This window comes from Suillus bovinus (assembly GCF_016758785.1).
Source record: "Suillus bovinus strain UH-Sbo-P2 chromosome Unknown EDB93scaffold_52, whole genome shotgun sequence".
NCBI lineage: Eukaryota > Fungi > Basidiomycota > Agaricomycetes > Boletales > Suillaceae > Suillus > Suillus bovinus.
The window spans coordinates 141,667-168,398 of record NW_024542108.1 but is presented as its reverse complement, the minus strand read 5'-3'; the positions used below and the strand labels follow the sequence as shown (position 1 = coordinate 168,398).

At 48.2% G+C, this 26,732-nt stretch overlaps 9 protein-coding genes across 9 annotated transcripts; 5 read left to right on the top strand and 4 right to left on the bottom strand.

Annotated features, from left to right (window-relative positions):
* Positions 1-112: 112 nt before the first annotated feature.
* On the bottom strand, positions 113-1,014 carry EDB93DRAFT_1162827 (uncharacterized protein). Its single transcript, XM_041450094.1, has 4 exons — positions 836-1,014; positions 722-773; positions 527-641; positions 113-427 (listed from the first exon to the last, which is right to left on the bottom strand). Exons 1-4 carry the CDS (start codon positions 970-972, stop codon positions 291-293), a joined length of 441 nt encoding a protein of 146 aa, XP_041305111.1. The 5' UTR covers positions 973-1,014; the 3' UTR covers positions 113-290.
* Positions 1,015-1,030: 16 nt separating this feature from the next.
* On the top strand, positions 1,031-2,935 carry EDB93DRAFT_693306 (uncharacterized protein). Its single transcript, XM_041457117.1, has 2 exons — positions 1,031-1,356; positions 1,413-2,935. The coding sequence occupies exons 1-2, from the start codon at positions 1,308-1,310 to the stop codon at positions 2,756-2,758; spliced, it is 1,395 nt and encodes a 464-aa protein (XP_041305110.1). The 5' UTR covers positions 1,031-1,307; the 3' UTR covers positions 2,759-2,935.
* A 3,508-nt stretch (positions 2,936-6,443) lies between these two features.
* Positions 6,444-10,126, top strand: EDB93DRAFT_1241944 (uncharacterized protein; the record flags this gene model as incomplete). Its single annotated transcript, XM_041451949.1, has 11 exons — positions 6,444-6,542; positions 6,618-6,743; positions 6,813-7,498; positions 7,563-7,977; positions 8,035-8,140; positions 8,197-8,361; positions 8,408-8,752; positions 8,819-9,181; positions 9,239-9,515; positions 9,571-9,764; positions 9,816-10,126. The coding sequence occupies 11 exons, from the start codon at positions 6,444-6,446 to the stop codon at positions 10,124-10,126; spliced, it is 3,087 nt and encodes a 1,028-aa protein (XP_041305109.1).
* A 1,665-nt stretch (positions 10,127-11,791) lies between these two features.
* Positions 11,792-13,226, top strand: EDB93DRAFT_1252962 (RTA1 like protein-domain-containing protein; the record flags this gene model as incomplete). Its single annotated transcript, XM_041453365.1, has 11 exons — positions 11,792-11,822; positions 11,878-11,936; positions 11,987-12,014; positions 12,065-12,209; positions 12,266-12,378; positions 12,428-12,450; positions 12,505-12,585; positions 12,639-12,678; positions 12,740-12,917; positions 12,976-13,046; positions 13,093-13,226. The coding sequence occupies 11 exons, from the start codon at positions 11,792-11,794 to the stop codon at positions 13,224-13,226; spliced, it is 903 nt and encodes a 300-aa protein (XP_041305108.1).
* Positions 13,227-14,975: 1,749 nt separating this feature from the next.
* EDB93DRAFT_693085 (uncharacterized protein) lies at positions 14,976-17,073 on the top strand. The gene is made up of 5 exons (XM_041457116.1): positions 14,976-15,001; positions 15,055-15,530; positions 15,586-15,759; positions 15,809-16,217; positions 16,268-17,073. The coding sequence occupies exons 2-5, from the start codon at positions 15,143-15,145 to the stop codon at positions 16,875-16,877; spliced, it is 1,581 nt and encodes a 526-aa protein (XP_041305107.1). The 5' UTR covers positions 14,976-15,001; positions 15,055-15,142; the 3' UTR covers positions 16,878-17,073.
* EDB93DRAFT_693049 (CHAT domain-containing protein) lies at positions 17,073-20,613 on the bottom strand. The gene is made up of 3 exons (XM_041457115.1): positions 20,432-20,613; positions 20,287-20,384; positions 17,073-20,232 (listed from the first exon to the last, which is right to left on the bottom strand). The coding sequence occupies exons 1-3, from the start codon at positions 20,508-20,510 to the stop codon at positions 17,269-17,271; spliced, it is 3,141 nt and encodes a 1,046-aa protein (XP_041305106.1). The 5' UTR covers positions 20,511-20,613; the 3' UTR covers positions 17,073-17,268.
* Positions 20,614-20,706: 93 nt separating this feature from the next.
* On the bottom strand, positions 20,707-21,174 carry EDB93DRAFT_1162772 (uncharacterized protein). The gene is made up of 2 exons (XM_041450093.1): positions 20,836-21,174; positions 20,707-20,777 (listed from the first exon to the last, which is right to left on the bottom strand). The coding sequence occupies exon 1, from the start codon at positions 21,075-21,077 to the stop codon at positions 20,838-20,840; it is 240 nt and encodes a 79-aa protein (XP_041305105.1). The 5' UTR covers positions 21,078-21,174; the 3' UTR covers positions 20,707-20,777; positions 20,836-20,837.
* A 492-nt stretch (positions 21,175-21,666) lies between these two features.
* EDB93DRAFT_1162769 (iron reductase) lies at positions 21,667-24,097 on the top strand (the record flags this gene model as incomplete). The annotated part of the gene is made up of 8 exons (XM_041450092.1): positions 21,667-21,908; positions 21,961-22,057; positions 22,113-22,405; positions 22,463-22,546; positions 22,599-22,914; positions 22,962-23,130; positions 23,180-23,645; positions 23,699-24,097. The coding sequence occupies exons 2-8, from the start codon at positions 22,017-22,019 to the stop codon at positions 24,094-24,096; spliced, it is 1,767 nt and encodes a 588-aa protein (XP_041305104.1). The 5' UTR covers positions 21,667-21,908; positions 21,961-22,016.
* A 160-nt stretch (positions 24,098-24,257) lies between these two features.
* EDB93DRAFT_1162762 (iron reductase) lies at positions 24,258-26,453 on the bottom strand (the record flags this gene model as incomplete). The annotated part of the gene is made up of 7 exons (XM_041450091.1): positions 24,258-24,769; positions 24,821-25,286; positions 25,341-25,509; positions 25,558-25,873; positions 25,926-26,009; positions 26,067-26,359; positions 26,413-26,453. The coding sequence occupies 7 exons, from the start codon at positions 26,451-26,453 to the stop codon at positions 24,372-24,374; spliced, it is 1,767 nt and encodes a 588-aa protein (XP_041305103.1). The 3' UTR covers positions 24,258-24,371.
* Between the last annotated feature and the right edge of the window lie 279 nt (positions 26,454-26,732).

The following is a 26,732-nucleotide window of genomic DNA, read 5'->3' as shown; positions in this document are numbered from 1 at the left end:
TCGGGTTGTTTCTTTCAGTGAGATAACATTCCTATGAGGAAACCACGAACGAGCCCGGATATGAGTGACGAGTTCAAATCAAAGTCTTTCACTGTAGGAGATGATGCACAGACAAGGGAAAGAACACTTTATTACAGGCCATTTGGCTAGATACAGTTTGTGTGAACAACATGATGGAATACAATGCCGACAGTTCCTTCGCATCAGTTATGTTCCAGAGGGCCACAGCTGGGCGACAGCGATGTTGCTGATAGTTCGATATGTTGTGCCCATGGTCTACGAAAACAATGTCAGACTCGACGCCCTGGGTAGTTATCCTGCAATTTCGTGGTCTCGAAGTAGAATATCCATTTGTCTTCGCCACTCCTCAACGGATGCGTGCCCCAGTAGAATTGTTTGCGTCGTCCGTACGTCCATTTCCGTCGCTCTGCAAATCACCAACAAACACAATTAGCCCCAACAGTGAATTTGAAAAGTTGGGTTTGTAACGAGATGGACAAACAAAACAGAAGATGCAGCTCCTTACCGCCAACAAGAACGTATCCCAGTAGCCTGTCTTCTCGAATGACCACGCGTTTTGGGAGTTTCTCTGAGTCGGAACTGGCATTGACGTGTCCAAGAAGTAGTGTCTCTATAGCCGTCTGCCAAGATATGAATCGAATATGTAAGTGACTTCAGGTTTGGCCGAGCTCGCCAGCATGCGCCAAGGATGCGTACTTACCGTGATATCGCGCTGCTCTATAGCAAATATGGCTAGTTCCACCTTCGAAGGACTGGAAAAAAGAAGATAAAATTGAAGTTATCCTCGGTAGTTGTCTTGTAACACTCTTGTTACCTTGGATTTCTGCTTCTGATGGTGACCTGAACGACTGTCCCGACGTGATCGCCGAGATTGAACAATTCGGCTGTAGCGCTGTTGTGTGGTTCGGTCTCCAAGTATAACAGTCGAGTCTTGTTGAGAGGTAGCGCCATCGTTGTGTCTTTGCCAGCCGATCGTCGATGTCTAATTCAAAGAAATTAGCTGACTAATAAGTCACAGGTATGATTTTCGATTCTATGTTAGGCAAGGTAATCCTTCAACTACCTAGTGACGTGTCCGTGATTCATTGGTTCATTATACCCATGTTTGAATCTCCCTCCAAGGAAGGAGTGCACTAGCATGAGACTTGGGTCGGCTGTTCAGGTCAGGTGGGAACAAAACTATGTGCAATGACCTTCCTTTTCTTCGACGCGACATTAATATTGCAGGGCCTTGGACAGTTGACACAGCCTCAGCGCTCTGCTTGACATAACCATGACATATATATATGGATCTGTCCCAGGCAGTCGCTCGCAGCGTCCTAACAATGGATTACAGTAAGTTCTCATCTGCCCACTCTGTCTGGAATCGTGCTAACAGGCTTACCTCCAAGTCCATACATCGTCTGCTAACGACGCACGGAGGAGTCTATGCAGTGTCGTAGAACACAGCGGTATTTTTGACTCTGAAAAACGCCAGCCCCATTTACGATGCATGGAGAACACGCGAGTTGCGCTTCGGGAGAGTCTGAGAAGCGTCCTCGACCGACACGATCAAACGAATATCTGGCTCAATGGCCTCGCCGGCGTTGAAAAGACGTCCATCGCATTCACCATAGCTGAGGAGATGAAAAGAGGTGGAAGACTTGCCGCCACTTTCTTCTTCTTCTCGCACAAGCATGCACAACTTGCTGGCAAGATTATTCCTACCATCGCATACCAGCTCGCACTGACTTTCCCGCGCATTCGGGGCGATATCACGCAAGCGATCGAGAAAGACGAGATTCTCTTATCGTCTGAAAAATCGCGTGTTGACCAGATGCGGGAGCTGGTTATCAATCCGCTGCACACGTTGAGATTTCGTCGAGAGACGCCTTATGTCATCATCATCGATGCTCTTGATGAATGCTTTTCTTCTGAAGAGGCGGCGAGACTGGCTACGCTTTTTATGGAGATGCTCTCGGGCCCAGACTTGCCTATCGTTCACCTGATATTTACGAGTCGCCCCGAGGCTCATATACGCGCGGCTATGCCACCTAGCGTCCGCCAGATTTCACTCACCACACGTGATGCAGATGTTGTACAAGATGTTCGTTTCTTTCTGCGAGCATCACTTGAAAACATACGGACAAGTCGTCCCGACATTTTTGGATGGCCTCCGAGACCTTGGCCGTCAGAGGCTGAATTCGAGACCTTGGCCTTCAAGGCAGGCGGTCTTTTTGTCTATGCTGCTATGGCCGTCAATTTTTTATCTCCAATCGGCCAATATCCTCAGCAGAGGCTAGATCTCTTACTTCGCGAGAGGTCAAATGTCGGCGCTGACATAGACCAGCTTTATCGACAGATTATTGCAACTTCGGAGAATCCAGCCTTACACTGCCGGATGTTAGCGTCCATTATCCATCTGGTTCAACCGCTCACTCTTAAAGACCTCCAAAAACTCTTCCACGCGGATAAGGAGAGCTTAGGTGTGATGCTGGAAATATTTTCACCCGTGATCTTGAATCCACCCGATGGAGTTGGAAACGTCGAGATTTACCACGCTTCGCTCAACGACTTTATGAAGGATCCTCGTCGCTCGAAAGAACACCACGTGAACGAGGCTCATGCTCACGAGCATCTTGCATGTCGCTGCCTTAACTTGCTGACACGAACAGGACCGGCATATGGAGCAGCACACCATGCACACCAGTATGCACGTTTTTTGGTGGGGTACGCACATTTCTTCGGCCTATCCTAGCAGCGAACTTCGGCAACTGCTCGCTGGGTTTAAAAAGGAGAATTTGAAACGATTGGTAGCAGTCGCGGAAGAAGATCAATCGCTTGGTTTTCTCGTAGTGAATTTGCGTGAAGCGAGAAAGGCTTGTTTTTCTTGGGTGACTGTTTTGAATATTGGTAAGAGGTGCAAACTAATCGTATTTTTGTTTAGAAATGGATCAGAAACTTGTCTGACGTTGTCGTAGCGTGGCGGATCGTCCAAGCGTCGAGAAAAGTTCATAAAAGGGTGAAAAACTCAAATAGTGAGTGACCAGTGAACGTAGCGACGCGTATGTTGATCTGACTTCTTTAGCTAACGTATCAATACATAACAGGCCGAGTGGCAACTTGAATCGCCCTGCAATGCGAGCTTAGCATGTTTAAAGTGCAAAATCTTTGGTTGCGAGCGATTGGAAGGGTGACTGATCGTGAGACGTCTGACTGGGGTCTACTTGTAGGTAGGCGATGGGATTTTATACTCACGCGCATTGACTGTATCAATGATGTTACTGCGCTGGAGCGTGATGCTGTATTTGTTTCCTGTGGGGATTCAGGTTGCATTTCATATTTCTGGTGCTAGGCAACGCCGATGCTGTGGGACATGAGCTTGACATGAGTATTGTAATACAGCATGAGCGCATAACTGTCGGAGGCCGACAAAATCCCAGTGAATGATGACTGAGGAAAGAGTAACCTACTTATTGAGTAGACGCATTCCAACTCAGAAAGACGCTAGGGCCTAGTCTTTTGAAACCTTAAGAAAGATGAGTATTTCAAATAACCAGATCTGTGGTGCGACGTGAGATTTAAACTCTGTTTGGCACAAGGAGATGCGGACGCTGTGCTCAAAGAGCCGCAGGTATTGCGGTACCATTTGGCAAGCTGTGGTGACGGAAGTGATGCGCCGGTGATCAGTTGTCGTGTACTTGGAACTTGATGTGACAACACGTACGATGATATTGGGCTCGGTCAATCCGAGGATGTCCAAGTGGCTATTCAAATATCACAACTCGCATAGATCACCGGTTTGATCGTGATGCACAGCTTGATGGATGAAATAAAAGTTCCTTAAGTGACGTCAGTAGTAGGTACGACGACCAGATGAAACACTGCATCCAAGGCTGCTCGTGATCTTGGCTCTCATCATGATCAACTTGAAACCGCTCACACCGCGCGCGCGCTAGGACTTGGAAAGTTCTGCGGGAGCAAAAAAATGATTAAAAATGAAAACGGACACAAACAAGCGGTTGCACCTGCCAAGAATGTCCTGACGGGGGCCTAACGTTAACAACCGATTCGCCTGAGCTGCATAGGGTACATTTCTGCATGCTGCTTGCTGTGTCTGTCTGATAAATAACCATTCATTCATTTTACACCATTCACAACACGATCCTATAATCCTAGATGCTAATTGACGCTGAACAGTAGCAACTGCCAACTGACAATGAGTACGCTTCCTTCCAAGACCACGTCAGGTGTCCCTGAAGTTCGTCTTACTACCTCATCATCACCGCACTTCCCCACCCAATCCTTACCCCCTGCAGACGAAATTCAAAAATTCTCCGCTTTCCCTCCAGAGCCTCTTCACAGTGTGCATTCATCCTCAGGAGATAGCACCACCTGTCCATCTCGCGACGATGACTATACCAGACACTTCAATCCAATCCCAATCAGGTCCAGTTTCTCCCAAGGCGGTGGAGGTCATGCAAGTAATAACACGAGTGCTAACACACCTCATGACTCCATTCTTCTGTCACCGGCCAACACGAGATTCGATACATTCCCCACCCCATCTGTCATACTGACTCTACATCACCATAATGACGGAAAGGCCTCGTCGGCACCGCCATCACCCACAGATAGGATGTCACCTCCAGCGTGTGTTAGCCCTATGTCTTTGAACGAACACTCAGATTTACATCGTTACTTACTACGAGGACAACAGCATCGTGAACCCCACGGAGATACAACACCACCGAATGGAGTCCCTAGGAGATGGTGGTCACGTTCACCTTCAAGCGAGAGGGGAAGGTCCGTCTCTCCTTCAAGAGGGAGGAGTGTCCCCTTCCTTAGAAGCATATTCGGAGACCCAGTAGTATTTGCGCCCGGGTCGGACTCAAGTCTCCCGGTGTCACATGATTTTGCTGAACGGGAAACTCCATTATCTTCTTCGTCGCCCAATGATCTGTCTCCCGCTCCTTGGTCCAACGACTTTCTTTCCTTTTCCCGTGATGGTATCCAAATCCACGATCTCGACGAGAGCTTCAGCGATGAAGATGGAGGGAACGATAATTCAATTTTGTTATCATCTCCCGATACTACTCATGACACCCTTGTATCGCCTACTCTCCCCATTATTCCACATGTATATCCGCAGACCCTCAGGTCACTAGGTATAGGAATCGAAGAGAGTCTGCGGAGGGATGACATGGAACATAGCTATTGGCCGAATCTATTCAAGATATCTCCAAAGTCGTCTCCCAACTCCCTCAGTGTTGATTTGGGGTCAAACGTCTCTGCAAGCGAGACTGATCTGCAAGTTGAAGAGGGTCTTGTTGTCTCAATGGAGACTTGGGACGGAAAGTCCCTAGATGTCCCTCCTTTGGTCGTGTCCCTTGATTCGTCATCGCCTACGAAAGGCAAGGCACCTGCGCTGCCGAATCAAGCAGTATCTTCGACACTCCCTCGTATGTTCTCTTATTTTTTCTCTGTGACTGGTGACCTCACTCTCATTAGAAAAACCTACCTATCCCGGGAAAGGAAAAGGGAAAGCTCAAGATGCACCCCACAAGGAGCCTTCCACCCCTACACCGCAAGCTCGAAGTAAATACCTGGAATCATGGTATGATAAGATCACTGGTCGTCAAAGCACAAAAGGTCAGGAGAAGGGGAGTAAGGAGAGTGATAGTTGGCGTCGGGCGAGGGAGGTGAGTTCCGTCTATTTTGTACTTTTATAAATTCCGTGTCGTCTTCCGGTTCTCACTGGACGAAGAACTCAACCAAGTGATTCAAAATCTCTCCTTTCTTTCGTTTGAGCTCAAAATCAGCAGGACGATGTGCTCATGTGTATCCTTCCCAACAGAACGTATCCTTAGCGTTGAATGCGGTACTGTCCACTTCTGAGCTCGCAGACCTTTCAGAAACAGGAAAGGCATTTGCGATGGAGGGCCATGCTGCTCGTGCCACCGTTGAGCAGGGCAATGGTAAAGCGGTAGAGGCAGCTTGGGGTATCGAGAAAGGTCCTATAACCGAGAATAACCAGGGTACAGAGAGCAAGATCGGGACCAGCCAGAAGGTTTGGTACACGGGTGAGTCCTCCTTAGATGAAATTGGATTTCTCTGATCTCGTATTCACTATCAGTGACATCCGCAGCAACGGTTGTCTCGCCTGTGCTTCGAACCTCCCTTATGATTCTTGGTGACGTCGCCAAACTTACACCTATTCCTGGGCTCCATGAAGCTGCGAGGACCTTACTGGCAGTGTGGGAGGCCGTAGATGCAGTAGAGGTAAGTGTTTGTTCTCATTTTGGTTCTATTCGGAGCAGAGGTTGAGATAGAACTTAAATGGCTTTCAACAGACCAACCGCCTGCAATGTCTCCGCCTTACTGAACGCTGTGCGCTGGCTATTTACTCTGTGCGCGCTGAGATCGCAGATGCTGAGAGGGATATGCAGTCTCAGCAAGGTCAAAATGGAAATGCTGATGTCGTGGGACTGGCAGAGGAGATGCAAGGCCCCGTCAGGAAGCTGAACGACTGCGTTGAGATGGTAAGTATCGCTGTGCTCTGATTTCGTCGTAGATCGAGCAGTCATTTTGTTCGGGTGCTAATACTCATTCTCTAGGTGTATGACTTCCTTCTGAAGCTCAACCGTCGTCCGTTCATCAAGCGGTTTCTGCGTAGCGACGAGATCCAGCAGGAAATTCAAGCATGCGACAAGGCGCTTGGCGATGCGATGCAGATGTTTAGCGTGAGTGTCTTTTTTTGCTCTTTTGCTTCCATCTTCGGTTAAAGTCCATCTAACTTTGATTTGATGTAGATTTCAATCCAACTAAGAATCCTCAAAGAATGTAAACGCCTCGCGAGAGAGACGCATCTTGGCGTTGGGTACCATGCGCAGGGGCACACTCCTCCACCTATATATGCATCTCCCTCGTCACAGACCCTACCCATTTCCCTAGACCGCACCCCAAGGGTCGAGATATCAGCACTTCCTAAACCGCATGACATTCTCCCAGCGGTACCTGGGATAAGCAGGAGTCCTCCAGCACAGAATCCACCATTATCCGCACTCCAATCCACACAAACACAAACTGACAACACTGTCTCACCCTCCGATGCTCCGATCTCCCCTCTCACTGAGCTTCAGGACCTTCACATTGCCGAAAATGCTTCTGACAGAGAACAAGATCGTGCACTGTTCCACAGCACACTCCAACGTGCCATTAGTGCTCGAAGGGACGACGAGGTGTTACAGGTACTAGAAGTGCGCCCTGGAGAGGTGCCCGAGGCACTAAAGGCGCTTCGGAGGGCTGAGGAAACTTTGAGAAGGGAAAGGGAGGCTAATGCAAGACGAGGGGGAGACGTAATTGACGAAGGCCTGGAGAGAGTGTTCATGGAGACTGGGATTGAGGCTATGACGAGGATGAGTAGCGTTGCCCTACAGAAGGCAAAGGATCAAGATGTGGATGTTCCCTGGGATTTACCACCTTGGACTATTACCCGGTACGTCTAGAGTCAGTTCCGTTTAAGCAAAGTTGACTAAGCTAATGATATTTTTTATGAACAGCTACGAAGTTGACCGCTTGACCATGATCGGTAGGGGCTCCTTCTCCAAAGTCTACCTTGGGAGCTGGTCTGGGCGGCGTGTCGCCATCAAAGTCCTCTCGCTTCACACCCCTGCACCCCTCTTCAGGAAAGCGGTGGAGATATGGAGGAAACTGAAGCATGAGAACGTGTTGAGAATGTGGGGTGCGAGCAGCGCGCAAGGTGAACGACCGTGGTTCATCGTGAGCGAGTATTGTGGCGGCGGGAGTTTGGTGGGGTGGTTGCGAGAGAGGAAGGGGAGAGTTGGTGAAGGGGGCGCGTTGACTCCTCCGAGTGCAGGTGTCAAGGGTGATGTGGATCTTCTCCGGTGCATGCACCACATCTCGAAGGGGATGATGTACTTGCATGATCAGAATGTGTTGCATGAAGATCTCAAGGTAAGTGTTGATCATTACCCGGTATATAAATTTCAAGTCTGAGCTTGGATTGTGTAGGCTTCGAATGTGTTGGTTGATGACAACGGGCGGTGTGTCATCTCTGACTTTGGGCAGAGCGAGATGAAGTGGGAGGCGTCAAGTGGGAGCAGGAAGCCCATTATCAGTGCGTTTAACTCGTCTCTCTTCTATCCTTCTTCCTTCGACTGAAGCTCCGTATAGACGGGACGTTACGCTGGCAAGCACCAGAACTACTCGATGGACCCATGAAGTTGTCGACAGCTACGGATGTCTATGCGTTCTCCATCTGCTGCATCGAGATTCTTGGTATGGGCGACCTTCCATACGGACATCGCGACGACAAGCTTGTTGCATTCCTTGTCCAATGTAAGTCCCGACCTATACAATACACACGTTACTAACACCTTCACAGACCAAAACAAGCGTGCCGAGATTCCCTCGACACCCATCACTTCACTTGTGGAACCTCTCATTCAGGAATGTTGGGTTCGGGATCCAGAGCAACGTCCTGTGTTTACACACATTGCTGCGACGCTCAGGCGACTTCGTAAGCATCACGGAGGGGTGGAGGAATCTCCTATCCCAGTGCAGGCCGAGCTGCTTTCGAAGGCTTTGTCAGAGGCGGCCTATCACTCCCCAACCATGCATCCTCAAGAGCTACCAGAGACGTCTCCATCTACCCTGCAAGAGGGTCAGGACATGTTGGACAATGACCAGGATGCAAGTGTGGGAGACGAGTTTGGTACTGCGTCTGAGGGTACGGGAAATCTCGTTCCTGGCGATACGGAGTCGTTGTCAACGACATCGTGTGTATCGCAGCCAGAACCCTTCCATCCAATCGGACAGCCATGCAGCAATCCGTCGCATCATTGGGAACCTACCGTGGACGCTCATACGGGGAATATGGAGATGCCCGACAGCAGGTATTCGGGGATCGCTATATATACGCCGTCTCGCAAATTATCTTTGGCGGAGAGTGATTCGATAAGTAGTGCCTCGTCGCATCTCACGTCAAGTCCAGAACTTGAACACAGCGCGTTGGAGGAGGCTCGACATCGTCGTCGTTCGCACCATGTTGCCTTGGGGTACGATTTGTCTCTGCCGATGGATGAGCAACTCGCAGAGAGGAGAAACGAGTTGCGGTTCAGATCATTAGCGCAGTCGTGTCATGGGTTCCATCATTCCCGTATGTCCTTTTCTCCTGTGTTATAACCGTTCTCAAGTATCCTGGCACTGTTCGCAGTTACCTTACCACTTTGGTCACCTTCTCATGTCGAGCTGGGTGCGGTGGGATATCTCTCTGCACCAAAAGGGGAGTTTATCACGCTCTTCAACGCCATGAAGCCCCACCAAACAGCGGGGAGCAAAATCATGAATATTCCTTCGTTAGGCGGATACCTCGAGGGACCTATTCCCAGAGGGCAGAAGTTTGATTCGATGCGCACGATGAAGCAGAGGGGGCTTGAGCTCATTTCCGGGTTGTTGACATTCCCGCTGATAGATCGTGATGGGTCATATTCGTGAGTGTACAGCAAGTGTATTTTTGAGTGGTTTGTTCTAAGCGCGCACGTTCAGGGAACGCATTTCGAGGCGTCACCCGTTCCCCCTTCGAGCGGGTCATAAGGCAGCATTTATTTATTCGGAGTCAACGATGTACCGATTCATAGAGGACCTCGCAGCACCAAAAGAATGGTTCAAGGCTAATGTCAATGCCGTTGTCAAGGAGTATGCTCCTTATCATCCCATCCAAAAAGAAGACGTTATTTTGGGTGAGCGTCCCTGACAGTCCTGCTAAAGAGTATGCTGACTTTCGCCGACAGTTTTCGGTACTTTGTCTGCACCGGAATATGCGCTCTTCGTGAGCCACTCCCATCCGAACGGCCAAGCTCATTTCAACGTCTTTTCGGATCGTCAGAGTGGTCGACCATGGGGCACCTTCACCACAGATACCGAGTACCCTTCTGATGAGGGCGGGCCCTCGTACATTGAGGAGATACCCCGAAAGGCAGTGTTTGCGAGTAAAGTGTCGCCAGTGCGGTTGAATGGTGGATCTGACGACAAGGACTGGGACACGTTGGTGTTAGCCAGGCTTCGCTTCCCTACGGACGCGATGGAGCCTACTTCGCAGTAGTGACTCTTTTCTATTTGTTGATCTGATCTTGTCACGGACTACTTGTATCATTTAATCTTTATTTGTTATTGCTGTATGTATCTTATATATGGAGCGTTAACTATGAGCCTTGTTTTACTACGTACGTGATTGGTATCATTATCATCTGGATATTTAATTTACTGCTTCATGTATGTATGATACCCATCAACTGTTGTTCCCTGCCGGTAAATTTGCAGCTTGTGAGTTCGGGACAACACATCCGAGTCGTTTGGGTGTTTGATTGTGCCTGTCACGCTGGATGCGAAAATGTATATACTTTCGAGAGTGCACCGGTACAGTCTGCTTCGATTTTCAGTGAGAGTCGCGATGCACAAGTCAGACCTGAGGTCGTGAGCGCTAGCGGTTGCATGCCTCTTTCAGACAACGATCAGTGACCAGAGAATTGAAAGGACACGCACTCTTCTTATCTTTCCTCGACCATGCCGCGAGCTGCGCATCGCGCCAAGTACCTGTTGTCCCTGTTTCTATTAATTCCTGTATTCAAGGAGAGCTTTCCTCGTGTGATACCTTGGGAAGAATAATGTTGATTACAATATCGACACTGTGACCCGTCGGTTGAACCGTTGGGGAGTCTCGGGCTGTACGATGTGTGATCGCGGGCTAGAGTGTTATTCTTGATTTGGTGCCATATTTGCTGCAGAGACGGACGAACTGGCCAGACTGTCAGTTACGCCATGAAATAGGAGGGAGTGCCAAGTATGGAAATATCGGAACTACTATGATTCCTCTGATCAGCGCTCGGCCAGCAACACTTGGTTGAACCACCACATTCACGTGTATACCTGAGGTGCACACGGTCGCCGTCTAAAATTCTAGCCTGAGCATCGCAGGTCTCGATATATATAGAACTCTGGCAGGAATAGCACAGGCTGCCACCTACCACGCCGGTATGTCAATTTTCTCGCCTGTCTTTTGACCCTCAACTGTTGCCAACTCGAAAGCTCAAACCGACTCCGAGGGTGTCTAGGTCATTGAAAAACACCGCAAACAGCTGTTTTGAATCGGAAATTTCTCTTATAAAAGATGGATGTTCGCTGTTGACCTCGTTTCATGACATGCATGACACCTGGATGTCTTCCCACAAATATAGCCTTGGCTGTGGCATGCAGTTCTCAGGACAAGAGGAAAGGCTTACATGTTGGGCCATTGTGAGTGCGGCTATATGTCATGATTCAAATCCTACTTACCAGACGCTTCTGTCTTTTCGACCAGCACTTCACAATGAAAACACTTCCAAAGTCTCGATCGTCCCTATGTAAACACGAGTCTATCCATTACTTCATGAACGGTGCTCGTATTACTACATCATACTACATTATAAAGGTACGTTGCGGTTCAATGGATGAGCCAGGGGACACATGAGCTCCCGGCAGTCAGGACAGCCTGACTCAGTATCTCCGATCACACATTCCAGCTTATCGACGATTTTAGAACCTCGGTCTCAACCATATCATTGCCGAGCCATTCACCACGATGGGCTAATTTGAGGACGCTGCGGCGTGCATGTCAGGAATTCCAACCCGGTATTTACTTGGAAGAAATGCTTGCACTGCCGCGGCGTGTATAAGGGCTCCCATTGTCCAACGTCCAACACCCACCACTGGAGGCATTCCCTCTATCACAATGTCCTTCGGCTCCGTGCTTGCTACGACTGGTAAGTGCCTCAATATGAAATTTCCCTCTGTGACTTTTACGAATAAGTGCGTCAGCAGTGCCAGTCACTGTTGGCCCGTATCACTATGTCCCTACAGAGTGGATCTGTATCCTTGTGAGTTGTGTTGTTTGTGCAGTTTGCATCTATTTCACACCCTTCCCTAGTTCGTGGTGTTGTACAGTATCTCAACTGGTATGGATTTCGACTGTTGACGATGCACAGTCATGGCTTAATGTTCTCAGTCCTCCACTTGGGACAGGCGCTCAAGTATAGACTATGGTGGATGATCCCCACAGCGACGTTCGCGGGTATCCTGGAAATACTAGGATGGAGTGCTAGATTATGGTCGAGTCGGAGCCCCAAGCTTTTGACGCCTTATGAGATGCAGTGAGTGTTTATCCAAAAGAATCATTCGTATGTACACTTGAACAATTTTGCTGCAGGATCGTTGGCACTATAATAGCACCTACTCCGCTCGTCGCAGCCAACTTTATCATCCTTGGCAGGATAATTGGTCAAGTTGGACCCCAGTTTAGCCGTCTGACTCCAAGGTTATGTTAGTGTTGCTCTGATGCTGCTAGCGTTCAGTTACTAATCCTGTGCAGATACCATTGTTTTTTGTTGCTTTGTTAGTACCGCACATTTAAGTGGTGTTCATTCTTCATGTCTCGTCTTCTCGTAGGACATTGTTTGCTTGATCGTACAAGCTGTGGGAGGAGCATCCGCTGCGCACGCCGCTAACACCAAGACAAGCGCTTCGATGGTATGTACATCATCCCGTGTTTCGTTTGACAATCACATTATACATCGAGACAGGGCGCGAACATCATGCTAGGAGGAATTGCTGCTCAACTTTGTGCGTGATCAGTAATCTCGCAACACTTGTCTTATTGAAATTCACGTCCTTCGCTTTCCAGTTGCAATAGTGCTCTATGTCGCTTTGGCTTCTGAGACTCTCTTGCGCTTGAGATATGATATGCCCTTCCGCTACGTTGAACAGCCTCGCATGTTGGAGAAAGGCCAACGTGCTGTGAGTAAGAAGTTGCGACTTATGATTTATGGCATGGCCTTTTGCACCCTTTGCATCTTCATTCGGTTAGCATTCAACATATATTGTTATCAGCAGTGATGATGTGCTTAAATTCGTCCTTAGATCGGTGTACCGTACTATAGAGCTCGCCAATGGATGGAATGGGCCAGTGATCTCGACGGAGCGCTACTTTGGTACGTCGTCTCTATCTTCACTAGGAATATGCTAACAATGCTGTAGACTGGCTCGATGGTGGCATGGTGACTCTCGCCATTTACACTCTCAATTTCTTCCACCCGGGTATCTTCGTGAAGAAGGACAATCCCATGGCTTACGATTCACAGCAATCCATCGACGAAGCTAGTTCGGCCTAGATTTTAAACTTTGGTTGCTTTTGGATTCTACTGCGAAGAGACAATGGACCGTCACATTTATTAGTAGAGCAGCTGTTAGGACTACTACTTCCAATCAAGTATCTACTTACCAGCTTGTGCGATTGTCGGACGTATCTGACATATCTTGGATAATAACTTTTTTTTTCTGTTTCCTGTCAGCTGGCATACCGGCGATTCCCATTTTCTCACTTATCCTGAGCAACTCAAGGTCCGTCAGAGCTCCCTCATGTTCCCCTATGGGAGGAATGAAACTTGACCCTTCTTCTAGTTTTGCATTGATTACCCTGGGGTCAGCTAGTCTCTTATTTCTTATAAATAAGTTGAAAACCAATTGAGATGGATAAATATCGGCAACACTATGATGCTTAGCTGGATGATGATCATGATGGAACGTTTCACTGACTGATTTACAGAATGTCAGCCACGCACGACAGAAGTTGACAAGCTGTGACAAGTAATCAATCCAACTACCCTGCTATACATCATTAGATTTGATCGACACAATGTTGATTCGGACAGGTGTCCTTGATTGATATGATCGATGATTCTTGGTTCTGAAGTTTGAAACACCATCAGTCCTTGAAACACGCAGCCATCGTGGGGGGACTTATATTTTTGGAGGAAATGAGTACATTATAAGGAATGACAAATTTATGATCAGCCTTGTCTTCGAAACGCAGCCCTAGTGTGACAGAGTGGTCTAGGTAGATTTTAATTTTAATTGCTCTTGGATTCTACCACGAAGAGAATATGGACCCAGCGCTATGGTTTGAATGTAGTGTTTCTGCCATGATTAACAACGAGATCGCGCACCAGGCATGGAACCTCCTCGACATCGTCTGTCACATCCTCGAGCTTACCTTCAATCCATACCATGCGGAAGCAGGATATGTGCAGGAAGATTCATTCACAAGCAAAGATCATCCGAACAAGATGATGCCTCGTTTTTGCTGGCATTCTACGTACTAGGTAGCATCACTTACGTGGACAGTGACATACCTCAACATGCACGCCATGCCACCCTTTGCGCTTAATGCTCGAGGGGAAATAGCAAATAGCCCAGATTGATGCCACCAGTGATGCGAGGCTACAGGTCATGAGTCTAGACCAAGTGTGCTTTGTCCGCACCAATGAATATATTCACGACTTGCGCTGAGTCTTGGACCTCGTGAGTAATTTCGACTGGTACCCATTTGGCCTTATCGATTCATTATGATTCCGAAGTACTGCGAATCACCCGTGGAGCATTCCTGATGAGTCGTCTAAATCGCACCTGAACAGACATCGGATAGCCTGAGAGTAGCAGTGGTGCGACATGCGTGGAACTTTCCTCTTTGCCTTTCACAACACACGTGACGTGGTGAACTCTTGATTCATGAAGACTCGGACAAGAGTTCGAAAGGCAAGGAGGTATGGATTTTTTGTGATGGAACGCATGACAAAATAATATTTTAATGCCAGGGGATCCGAATTGTTACTAGTGGAATGGTTATGATATGCACGAAGTGCACGCATGACTGAAGAGTCATATTCGGCTGAAAATTCTTCTCGCCGAATCATTAACGACCCGGTCTGACCCGAAGAGAAGGTAGATGAAATCCTGCTGTTGGACATGCGTTTGGCCTTGTCAACTGCAGTCAGACAGCGAGGTAATATAACAGACGCTTATTACATGTACGTGATCGACTTGGAACATTCATGCACATGTCACATTTAGTTTGGCCCCATCAAACCCCGCTCTTCTCGAGGCGCTAGTAGGTGTTCCATTACCATTCTGAACTACTTTGGCTCATTGTACTGCCTTGAGATGACGCCCGCCAGTAGAATTCAAATAGTGAACACCTCTGATCCAGTGAACAGGATGCATACCGTGATACACCCCACAGTGATATCCAATGACGCGCTTATTATCTCTTTGCGTCTTCCTCTACCTTGTTGAAGTCATTCAAGCTGCACCTACAACAAATACAACAACTACTACTACTACTAGCGACAGTGTCAAAGACCCGTCATTCACGACCAGAACCATATGGTCTATCATTTCCAGCTCCGTTCTCACTCTTTTTGCATGCATATACAGTGCCATCCATCCTAATATTCCGAATCCTAAAGATAGTCCTAGTCGTATCCTACTGCGGCGACTTAGCATGATGGTCATGGCACTAATCGCTCCTGAACTGATTGTCACATGGGCTATGCGTCAATGGTTCAGTTCTCGCCTTATTACAAGAGAGTTCAATGATGCGGGGTATCCCAACGTTTGTCCGGAGTCCGAGTCTCCCAGTGAGTCGTGCTTTTGGAAGCTCTGCATCTCATAGCTTACTGTAAACGTCCTTGGAAATGAATTTTGTTGAAGTACCTGCGACAGGAAATCGACATTGGTTCCTTCAACTTCTCGCAGCACTTGTTAGAGGTGTACCATCTTTGCCGGTGTTTCTTTTGCGTTGCCCTGGCTCTTTTGCGAGGTCCGTCAAAAAGTTCGTCAAGGCATATTTCTCAGAACAATCTGAAGGTGAGTCGGATTCACGCTCGCTTCAACGTTAGCTCATGTGCATCCCTAGATCCAACGTGGACTCAGACGCACAGCTTCTTTATGCTGATGGGTGGTTTCATGCTTTATGTGGATGGGAAACCCTACTGTACACTACGGCATGGTGACATTCTCAAACTGATACGTAAGAAGTGTATCGACGTCCCTACCCTAACGGCAAACCAGATCCATGACAAGAGCAAAGGCGATGGGATATCGAAAGGATTGATCATCCTTCAAGCGGCCTGGTTTGTTATGGAACTCATCACTCGCACCATCTATCGCCTCGAAACCACCCAGCTTGAAGTGGGAACACTCGCTTTTGCAGTTCTCAATTTCCTCACTTATGCTGTGTGGTGGGACAAGCCTCTCAATGTGCAATGTACACATCCAGTGTACTGGAAGTTGACCGAGTCAAGGCCAGAGGATCACATTGATCAGTATGTATGCGCCTCAACAATTATACCGCTGCTGATTATGTCAACCTTAGTTTCCGCGACAGAGATGAGCCAGATAAGCCAGATGAGCAGTATCATTCTTACTATCATAAGCTCGCTGTCGCTGTCCTTTATTTCATGGTTCTAGTCTTGCGCTCAATCAAGGAGCTGCTAGGTTTTCGGTCAATCCCCACATCTCGAAGGTTCTATGTTCCAACATTTGATGGTAGCGTTAATCTCGAGGATGCGGACAAAAAAGTTCTTCTGCTTGCTGGATTGCTAATGGCATCCATATTTGGCGGCGTCCATTGCATGGCTTGGTTTTTTGCCTTCACCACATACCGGGAACAGGTGCTATGGCGCATGAGTGCTGTCGCTATAACTTTCATACCTTGGTATTTTTATTGTGTGAAGTTCTTAATACCCGCTTCAGTAAAGCATTACGTCCAGTCGGCGTACAGTCCACTGCTAGAACATTTCTCCTTCTTCACTTTAGTACGGGCCGTCTTGGCCTTTGCATATAATTTGATTTTTTCGGGATGTTTTTGGTTGTACATCGGGACTCGTGTCATTCTCTTGGTACTTATGTTCACCACTTTACGCAATCTTCCCCCTGACGCATACAAAGCGGTGTCGTGGACTAGTTTGGTGCCGCACTTATAGTTTCTGATGACAGTACTGGTGATACACTTCATACTTTTGTAATGATGATGCAGGTACGGTACACCTAACCTTGCTACTCAGTTCGGGCGCATGTTTTGGGCCAAAAGATCCGGAGGGTCTTTTCACAAAAAACTTTCACTGACCTCTGGTTGCACTGGTCACGAGTGCACGCTGCCTTAGTTCTCGTTTGACACTTGGCGCCGACACGCATAGATCCGCTACCTTGGCATTGCTTACATTAGCAGTAGACAGAGCATGCAAAAGAAAGAGATAGGCTATAGCTAGAGCGCAGGAATATAACAGGCCTGATTTGCACAACAGGATGAAAGAAGATTGCAGATCAACAACTTGTAGATAGTAGGTACCAGACGACAGCAATACGATGTAGAAACTATACACCGATATGAATGAAGACCATCCTCTGCTCGAGCGGCACCTTCGTCTTCACAGCGTGCGTAGCACGGTTCAGTGCCCAGGCTGCTTTTGTACAGTCCATCATACCACCATCCTTCTTAAAACTCTCGAACATACTCTGGTAGAAAGCTTTGACGATGTGTTTTGCGACAGAGTCGTCCACCTGCCACAATGTGCCAATGACGCTCTTGAACCCCGAAAACTGCAGACCAGCTGCGAGGTGAATCACTTCGTCGGGCGTCTCCTCATCGCCCACGGCGGTATGACACGCTGATAAAAACGCAAATTCGGCATGTGGGATGTCTCTCTCCATGATATCGAGCAGCGTCAAGTCTGCGTCTTTCATGACGAAATGGGAATTATAAGGCTGCGCAGGGTCCTGCTTGCCATGACAAGCTAGGTGCACCCAAGTGTTCTGCTGCAAAGCTTCGAGTGCATTTGTGCGTGTAGCTTTGTCGCCAGAAATAATGGTGCGTTGGGTTGTCGCAGGGATGAGCTTATGGACAAGCTCGAGCTCACTGTCGACAGCCAAGAGTGCCTTGCCCTTACCTGCACCCGGTTGACCTTGTCCGATCGCCACGAAGGACGGAGGCACACGCGTCTTCATCAACTGTCTGGACCTGACCAGAGCCGAAAGTGTCGGTGTGTAAGAGCAGATGTAGAGATCCTCCAGGCATGGCTCCCTAGAACGATCTGGGTTCGTTCGAAAAGGGTGGGCCGCGTGAAGCGGAATAGACGTGAAAGCTGCAGTCGGACACAGCCAGATTCGAGTGTGGTATCTTAATTTCAGATCATGCTGGAGGACATTGACGATGGGTAGCATGATCTCGTTCCATATTATACGCAACAGTACTATTAGATCCGTCCTCGACTCTGCTGGGGTCATTTGAGATGCATCTCGTATTGCCCTGGCGAAGCGATCCTTGAGTGTGGTCAGATCTGCCAGAGAGACAGATGACAATGGGACATGATGAGGATCTCCTGACGTCGGGACGATGATGGCGCCGCATGAGTATTCACTCGCAATGAAGATGATGACCGGGCCCTGGCGTGCTGCTGTTTGCAAGTCCTCATACAAAGGTGGGAGCAGGAACCGCGAGAACGCCCGAAGATCGCGTATTTCAGCTACAACAGCTTCCCATTGCATTGAAAGTCTCCTATACTCTGTTGCTGCCCGATCAGCAGCAGCCCTGTCGGTGATAGCTACAGAACCCTGGGCTGCATTGGAAACAAGTTTGCTCAGCTCCAAGTAATTGTGCGCCAGTGTCGGATTTTCTGACTTGAGGTCTTCAACTGGAGTTCTGAGTCGAGATGCCAGTGACCACTGCTGGCCACGACCCTGCTCTGCAAGCTCAACTGCCTTTCGTATATTGTCATGGCGGATGGCACATGATGCTGCATCTACAGGTAGTGATCTGATATCATAGAAGGCAGCAGAAGCTTCGCGTCGTGAGATCGTCGATGATCGCGTTGCAAAATGACTGTCAAGAAGGTCGAAGCATGTGCTGTAGGCCTCTAGTGCGGATCCATGACCATGCTGCTCCGCTGCAACGGTCCAATTATATGCTCCTGTAATACGGTTCGGAAAGCCCTGGGTAAAGTGCCTTGACGCCAGTTGGAAGTTCTCCACTGCGAGCGACATATCAGCAGGGTCGTGCAGAATCTCATAGCGAGACAAATAGGCCTCCTGCAGCCGCCCATAGCTGAAATACCTGTCCGGGTGTAGTGAAGACAGAGCCGCCAATGATTCCTGGCAAAGAATGATGGCCTCCTCGATATCTTCATTCTTCCGAGTTTGCGTGAAACGAATGCAGAGTGCCGAGCTCAAATTATGAAGAATTTTACTGCGCTCTGGATCGTCAAGCCGTTTTAACTGAAGGGCTTCGCGATACCAATCAATGGCCGTGTCAAGATGCTCGCTGACATGCGATTCTACATATCCGGTTTTGAGCGCGAGGGCAAGGTTGCTGAGAGTGGTGTCACGACGTGGATGCCCAGGTAGGCACAACGTCAGTGCCTCGCTATGGAAGTTGATAGCTCGGGTGATGTCATCAATGTCGCCGCGTTCATGAAAGCGGGCGATGAGGGCGGCCCCTATGTTGTTCAATGAGATATCACGGGATTCGTTCCCAATAGGGCACAGGAGTAGCGCTTCTTCGTAAAAAGAAATGGCCTCGTTGAGGTCATTAAGTTTGCCTTGGTGGTGAAAGCGGGACATGAGTGAAAGGGCCAAGTTGTTGAGGTAGGTACCACGGCTAGCATGTCTCTGGAGGCACAGAGACACGGCTTCACGACCATGTTGTATACTCGTCTCAAGATCATCGATGCTGCCATGCTGATAATAGCGGGCTTCAACTGCTTGTGCAAATCTGTCGAGGGCTCTGGGACGGAGTTTATGGCCCAGAGGACAGAGTTCGAGGATGACTCTTCGAAGGTGGATGCCTTCATCAGATGGATCTTTTGGAAAATTGTTGCATCCGCCGATCACATAGTCCACACCATTGTTTCCTGCCGCAATGCTATGAAGGTACGTTCCCTCTGGACAGAGAGGCAGTAACTCATAATAGAGGTAGGCGGCTTCGCGGATGTCGGCAGCAGTACTTTTTTTGTTGTGGCGCCAAGTCAGTGCTTCAGTGAGATTATACAGAGATAACAGATGATCAGGATGGGGCTGCGGACGTAATGCAAGGGCGACGCGGAAGAGAGAAGTAGTAGTATCAATGTCTTGAAGATCATTTAGAATGTAACCTCGAAGGCGGGCCCACGCGAGGTTTGTGAGAGCCGTTGCATGGTCTGGATGGCTGACCGGACATTGGTCTAGAACTGACTGAAAATGCTGTACAGCATCATGGAGGTGAGAGTCATTCTTGCTTGTCACGTATGTGGCAAATTGTGCGTGGCCCGCATCTGTGTCTCGGAAAATATTGCCGTCTACGAGGGACTATGGTTGACGTTTCATCAGCAAAAGCTAACAGGACCGTGTCGGGCCACTCACATCAAACAGTGTGTCGTTTTGATTGTCGCAAGCATGTACAACAGCAACCTTCAGTGTGATGGAAGGTTGGACACCGCGCACGTGTGGACAGGACAAATCTAGAAGATGTTAGTACATGTACATGAATGAGAAGCGGATCACTCACCAAATGGCTCGTCTCCATGATCGAGAAGTTCATCCCACGACACCTCAAGTTCTCCGATGACCTCCCCACCGCCTAGCATTCGACCAAGCTCATAGGATGCCCTGATCTCTAATGACAACGCAGGTGAGGTATATGATGATCTATAAACCAAAGATCAGTTCTCGCATCCTGTCAGAAGTTCACCATGGACTTTACAGAGTCACAGTATTCCCCCACGCCACACATTCACCAGATGATAAAACACTGATGGCCGATTTCCAGTGTCTCCCCGAGTCGAAATTAACGGAGATGTAGATGCCAGCGGGAATGCGCCAGGAGGGGACTCGAAGATTCTTTCCGCTGATGACTGCAGATAGAGCGTGAGGATCATGAAACAGATACAAAGGTAATATAGAGGGACTCGCCTTCAAGTCTGATATATTGGCTTTCTGAGCCACCAGGCATGATGTTGCAATGCAGCAAAATGATTAGGATCGCGGATAGGCTGAGTGGTGGACAGAATGGGGGCTATGGATAGAGGGAGGTTGAGAGGGAGGTTGAGGGATCCAGGGCTGTTCGGCACGATAGACGCTGGTACGGTCGAACCAAGCGCTGGGATGACTAGGATTAGCAGAAATATCTGTGCTAAAGAGGTAGACAACATCATGAACAGTTTTCAGCCAAAGTGGCTTGCCAATGGCAAGGTTAAAGGAAACATGCGAGTCTCAGAGTGATTGCTGACCCTGAACTTAGAATCGTACTACTCAGTTAGCACGCAAAGGCAAATGTACTAGAATAGGGTGTATTTCGTAAGGTAATAGCAATGCAAACAATGTTTGCACCGCTGAAGACAGCGCGCAGAGAAAAGCCGAATGACGATTATGAATCGACGTCCGCCGAGTGAGCTGACACTGCCATAAGAAGAGGATGATCTAGCCTGCACTGAGGAATAAGAAAAGAATATCGACTGCAAAAGTGAGAACTAACTATATGTTCGCTCAGTAAAGGATGATTGACGAACAAAGTACTCTGGAAGTTGTGACTGCTGCCATATTCACCCACCGCTAAGAGATGTCAAAGTGAACTCGAGCTCTGCGAGAGGTAGCTTATTGGAATTCGTGTAGTTTGAGACTGAAAAAAAATTGCACGGGTTGTGAATCACCGATTCACCGAATACGGGACGTGTCTCCTGGAAGATGGACGTCGACTCCAATCGTGCAAATGAGGAAGAGGTTATGCGGATGGCCACTTTACGGAGCGTAGTAAATCCTCGCGCAGTACGTCGCTCAAGTCCATCGAAACGAGATCGGGCAAGTCGGGCAAAGGAAAAGACGAATAGCGATCCGAACACGAACGAGAACAGACGTAAGTACAGATCCGAGTCCCAGAATCATGATGTCGACTGTCGAGACCGTTCCCACAGTCTTTCGAACCCGTGTTGATCAGAATCATATCATAGTCAGTGATGACCTCCCCAATCGTCAAACTGCACAATATTGTTTGCCAGTAAAGTTTGAACATGTGATTTGTGACTTACTAATCTTCTGCAGGCGCTTCATCAATCCGCAGTCAGTGCGCACCGCTACTTCCCCACTAGCCCGACAATATGGCTGCTCCAGTCATTCCCAGTAGCTTTCAGATTTACAAGTATGTCTCAGATTTTCGATCCTGCATACTAAAACGCATGCATGAATTGCTACAGCTCGTACGTTGTAGATCCCCAATGGCAAATTAACTTCACCATAATTTGGTGCTCTGGCTTGGCACTGGCTGTGGCTGTCTCTGTTCCGACTTTGATTCTCGGTCTGAGACATGGCAGGTCCCTCAAGGGAATCACTGGAATATCAGAGACCAATGGATATCAGTCCGCCCATTCCGATGGCAAGGAGCCGCCGCCTACCCGTCGAAGAGGTCGCAGGTTGATTGGAGCTTGGAATGCTCTTATCTCACCAATGTATTGGTCTCCTCCGAAACTCGGGCTCAGTCTTGGACAAAGTGCGCATCGAAGGTGTTTGTTAATGATGGGAAATACTAACACATCTCAACATTCAGTCATAGTCGTATCGGCATACCTTGCAGCTGTACTTGTCTGCATTATAAAGGACGCCCCTCTCATCTCGAATCCGAACAGAGCTGGTGAGTCAACGAGACACGCTGTCGAACAATGTAACTTATCTCAGCTACGTAGGATTTCTCGCTCTGGCACAGTTTCCAGTCGTCTTTTTGTTCGCAACAAAAAATTCAATTCTGTCCTTACTGTTAGGACCAGGGAATGGCTACGAGAAACTCAATTTTATGCATAGGATGGCAGGAAGAGCTATGTTCCTTGGCGGATGTATTCACGGGTCCCTGTGGATTCGCAACCACCTGCAGTATGGGCTCCCAATTCTAGGTCCACAGAAAGAGACTTCGGGAGTAGCTTCGATGGCCCTCCTCGGCATCATTGTCCTTACGTCGTTAAGGCCAGTAAGGAGGCTGTTTTATGAATGTTTTTTCGTCATACAGTGAGCTTTGTCGCTTTGCATCACCCCATGGCTAACATTTCTTGCAGCGTATTAACATATGTGGCATTTTTCGTTACCATATGCTACCATACATTGTATGCATCGCCGTGGATATTCCCTCCCCTTGCATTTTACGGCGCAGATGTTTTATTGCGCCTGTTCCGGTATCGAATCAAAGATGCCACGCTTACTGCTCACGACGCGCACATGACTCTGGTAGACTTTTGAGCGTTTTGCCATAAACTATTGACTTCATCTTTAACAGATCCGCGTTCATAATTGTGACGATGGTTGGCTTGCTGGTCAGCACATCAGACTGCGCGTTTTCTTCTCGAACAGGGTCTTTGAATCCCATGCCCTCACTATTCTCTCGGCACCGCCTTCACATTCGTGCCTCTCCTCACCCGGATTACTTCTCGCTGCACGAAGCAACGGAGACTGGACGCGGGCACTGAATAGCTATACCAGAAAGGAACAAGAACGTTTACAAATCAATGAGAAGTCCGAGGGCGACTCTGGTGCTTTCGTTCAAGTCATGCTGGATGGTCCTTACGGCGGGTCGAGTGTCGACCTGGGTTTATATGAAAGCGTGTTTCTTATAGCAGGAGGGTCTGGCATCACATTCACTATTGGTCTGCTGGACGACATCGTCGGTAGGTGTATCAAACTAGGTCGCAGTCAGGGGGAACGAACAAGAAGAATCGAATTCACTTGGTGTATTGGATCTTTCGGTAATTCGTTTTTAACAACCAGTATCACATCATCTTGATCCATTTGCACACAGGTCAGATAGAATGGTTTGCTCCGATGCTGATAGATATTGCTACGGCAGCGTCTAATAGCACGATCGACCTGCACATCTCTATTTTCGTGACGTGCCTTTGCAATCCAGAGGCGGTCCCTCACATTCCCAACTCCATCGTCACACTCTCGCGTCCGTCTGTTCAAGATCTTCTCAAGGACTTCGTCAGTCTTTCGTCATCGTCTGAGAAGGAAGGTTCGATCGAAATCTCGTGTGATGAAAGCCAGACATCGTTGCATTCGGGTGGGGGAGTGGCTGTCTGCGCTAGCGGCCCAGAGAGCTTGACGAGAGATGTGCAGAATGCCGTCGCGGGATTGGGTTTGACAAATAATATGGATGTGGGTGGGATTGCTTTACACACAGAACAGTTTACTTTGTAACGCTGAGGTAGATGTCATCTTGGTTGCTTGACACCAGCGTTTTTCAACAGATCATGTTCTGTTTTGTAGTTATAAACTTAAGACATCGTATGTATCGTGTAGCGTTATACGCTATTCATTGCGGAAACGAGATTTATGTAGAGCGGACCGGAATGGTATATGTTCGGTGACAGAATGTTAATGATCAAGGTAAAAGGAGGGTATTTCTACTTGTCTAGACCAAAAAGTACTCGTTCACACATTTTTGAGTTGTTGACTGCTAGGATTTTGACAAGTTACAAAGTAAAGCGCTCTGTATGTAGAGCAACCCCGCCTACATCCATACTCATTTTCAAACCCAATCTTGCGACTGCATTCTGTACATCTCTCGTCAAGCTCTCTGGACCGCTAGCGCAGACCGCGACTCCCCCACCCGAATGCAGTGATTTCTGGCTTTCATCACATGAGGTTTTAATCAAATATTCTTTCTCAGATAATGACGAAAGACTGATGAAGTCCTTGAGAAGATCTTGAACAGACGGACGTGATAGTGCGATGATGGAGTTTGGGATGTGAGGGACCGCCTCTGGATTGCAAAGGTACGTCACGAAAATAGAGATGTGCAGGTCGATCGTGCTATTGGACGCTGCCGTAGCAATATCTATCAGCATCGGAGCAAACCATTCTATCTGACCTGTGCAAATGAATCAAGATGATGTAATGCCTGTTGTTGAAAATGAATTACCGAAAGATCTAATGTACCAAGTGAATTCGATTCTCCTCGTTCGTTCTCCCTGATTGCGGCCTAGTTTGACACACTTGCCGACGATATCGTCCAGTAGACCAAGAGCGAATGTGACACCAGACCCGCCAGCTATAAGAAACACGCTTTCATATAGACCTAGGTCGACGCTCGACCCTCCGTAAGGACCATCCAGCATGACTCGAACGAAAGCACCCGAGTCGCCCTTGGACGTTTTATTGATTTTTGAACGTTCTTGTTTCTTTCGGGTATAGCTATTCAGTGCCCGCGTCCAGTCTCCATCGCTCCGTGCAGCGAGAAGTAATCCGGGTGACGATAGGCATGAATGTGAAGGTGGCGCCGAGAGGACAGTGAAGGGATGTAATTCAAACACTCTGTGGGAGAAGAGAATGCGCAGTCTGACATGCTGGCCAGCAAGCCAGCCATTATCGCAATTATGAACACGGATCTATCAAAGATGAAGTTAACAGTTTATCAAATAATATTCAAATAATTGTTGTACCAGAGTCATGTGAGCGTCCTGGGCAGTAAGTGTGGCAGCCTTGATTCGATAGCGGAATAAGCGCCATAAAACATCTGCGCCATAAAATGCAAGGGGAGGGAATATCCACGGTGATGCATATGTCGTATGGTAGTATATAGCGTAAAATAATAACACGTATGCCAATGTGCTAGCAAGAAATGTTAGCTGTGGCGTGACACGAAGAAACAAAACCTACTGGATGATGAGGAAAGACTCATAAAAAAGTCTCCTAACTGGCCTCAAAGATGTCAGGACGATGATGCAGAGGAGGGCCATCGAAGCTACTCCCGAAGTCTCTTTCTGCGGACCCAGAATTGGGAGTTCATACTGTACACGGTTGCGAATCCACAAGAACCCGTGAATCCATGCGGCAAGGAACATAGCTCTTCCTGCCATCCTATGCATAAAATTGAGTTTCTCGTAGCCATTCCCTGGTCCTAACAGTAAGGACAGAATTGAATTTTTTGTTGCGAACAAAAAGACGACTGGAAACTGTGCCAGAGCGAGAAATCCTACGTAGCTGAGATAAATTCCATTGTTCGACAGCGTGTCTCGTTGACTCACCAGCTCTGTTCGGATTCGAAACGAGAGGGGCATCCTTTATGATGCAGACAAGTACAGCTGCAAGGTATGACGATACGACTATGACTGAATGTTGAAATGTGTTAGTGTTTCCTATCAGTAACAAACACCCTCGATGCGCACTTTGTCCAAGACTAAGCCCGAGTTTCGGAGGAGACCAATACATTGGTGAGATTAGAGCATTCCAAGCTCCAATCAACCTGCGACCTCTTCGACGGGTAGGCGGCGGCTCCTTACCATCGGATCGGGTGGACTGATATCCATTGGTCTCTGATATTCCAGTGATTCCCTTGAGGGACCTGCCATGTCTCAGACCGAGAATCAAAGTCGGAATAGAGACAGCTACAGCCAGTGCCACGCCAGTGCACCAGATTATGGTAAATTTGACTTGCCATTTGGGATCTTCGACGTATGAGCTGTCAATTCATGCATGCGTTTCAGTGGGCAGAATCAGATTTTTCAAATATACTTGTAAATTTGGAAGTCGCTGGGAACGACAGGAGCAGCCATGTTGTTCGAGTTGAGGGTTGAGGAGACGCGGATAGTGATAACGATAACTTATCAGTTGCGCTCTAGCACTGATTAGTAAAATAATACGGCGAGGACCGCGAGGTTAGTGCGATCACGTACGTTCACATTGATCGTGCTATCAATAAGTATAAGGTGCTTTGAATGTGGTAAGTACAAAAGGCCAAGATAAACTTAGCTTAAGATTTTCGGCTGGAAGTGGATAGTCATAAGACTCCGGAAACCCTGCCAAAAGGTTAACGTTGACTACCCTGCATGCCC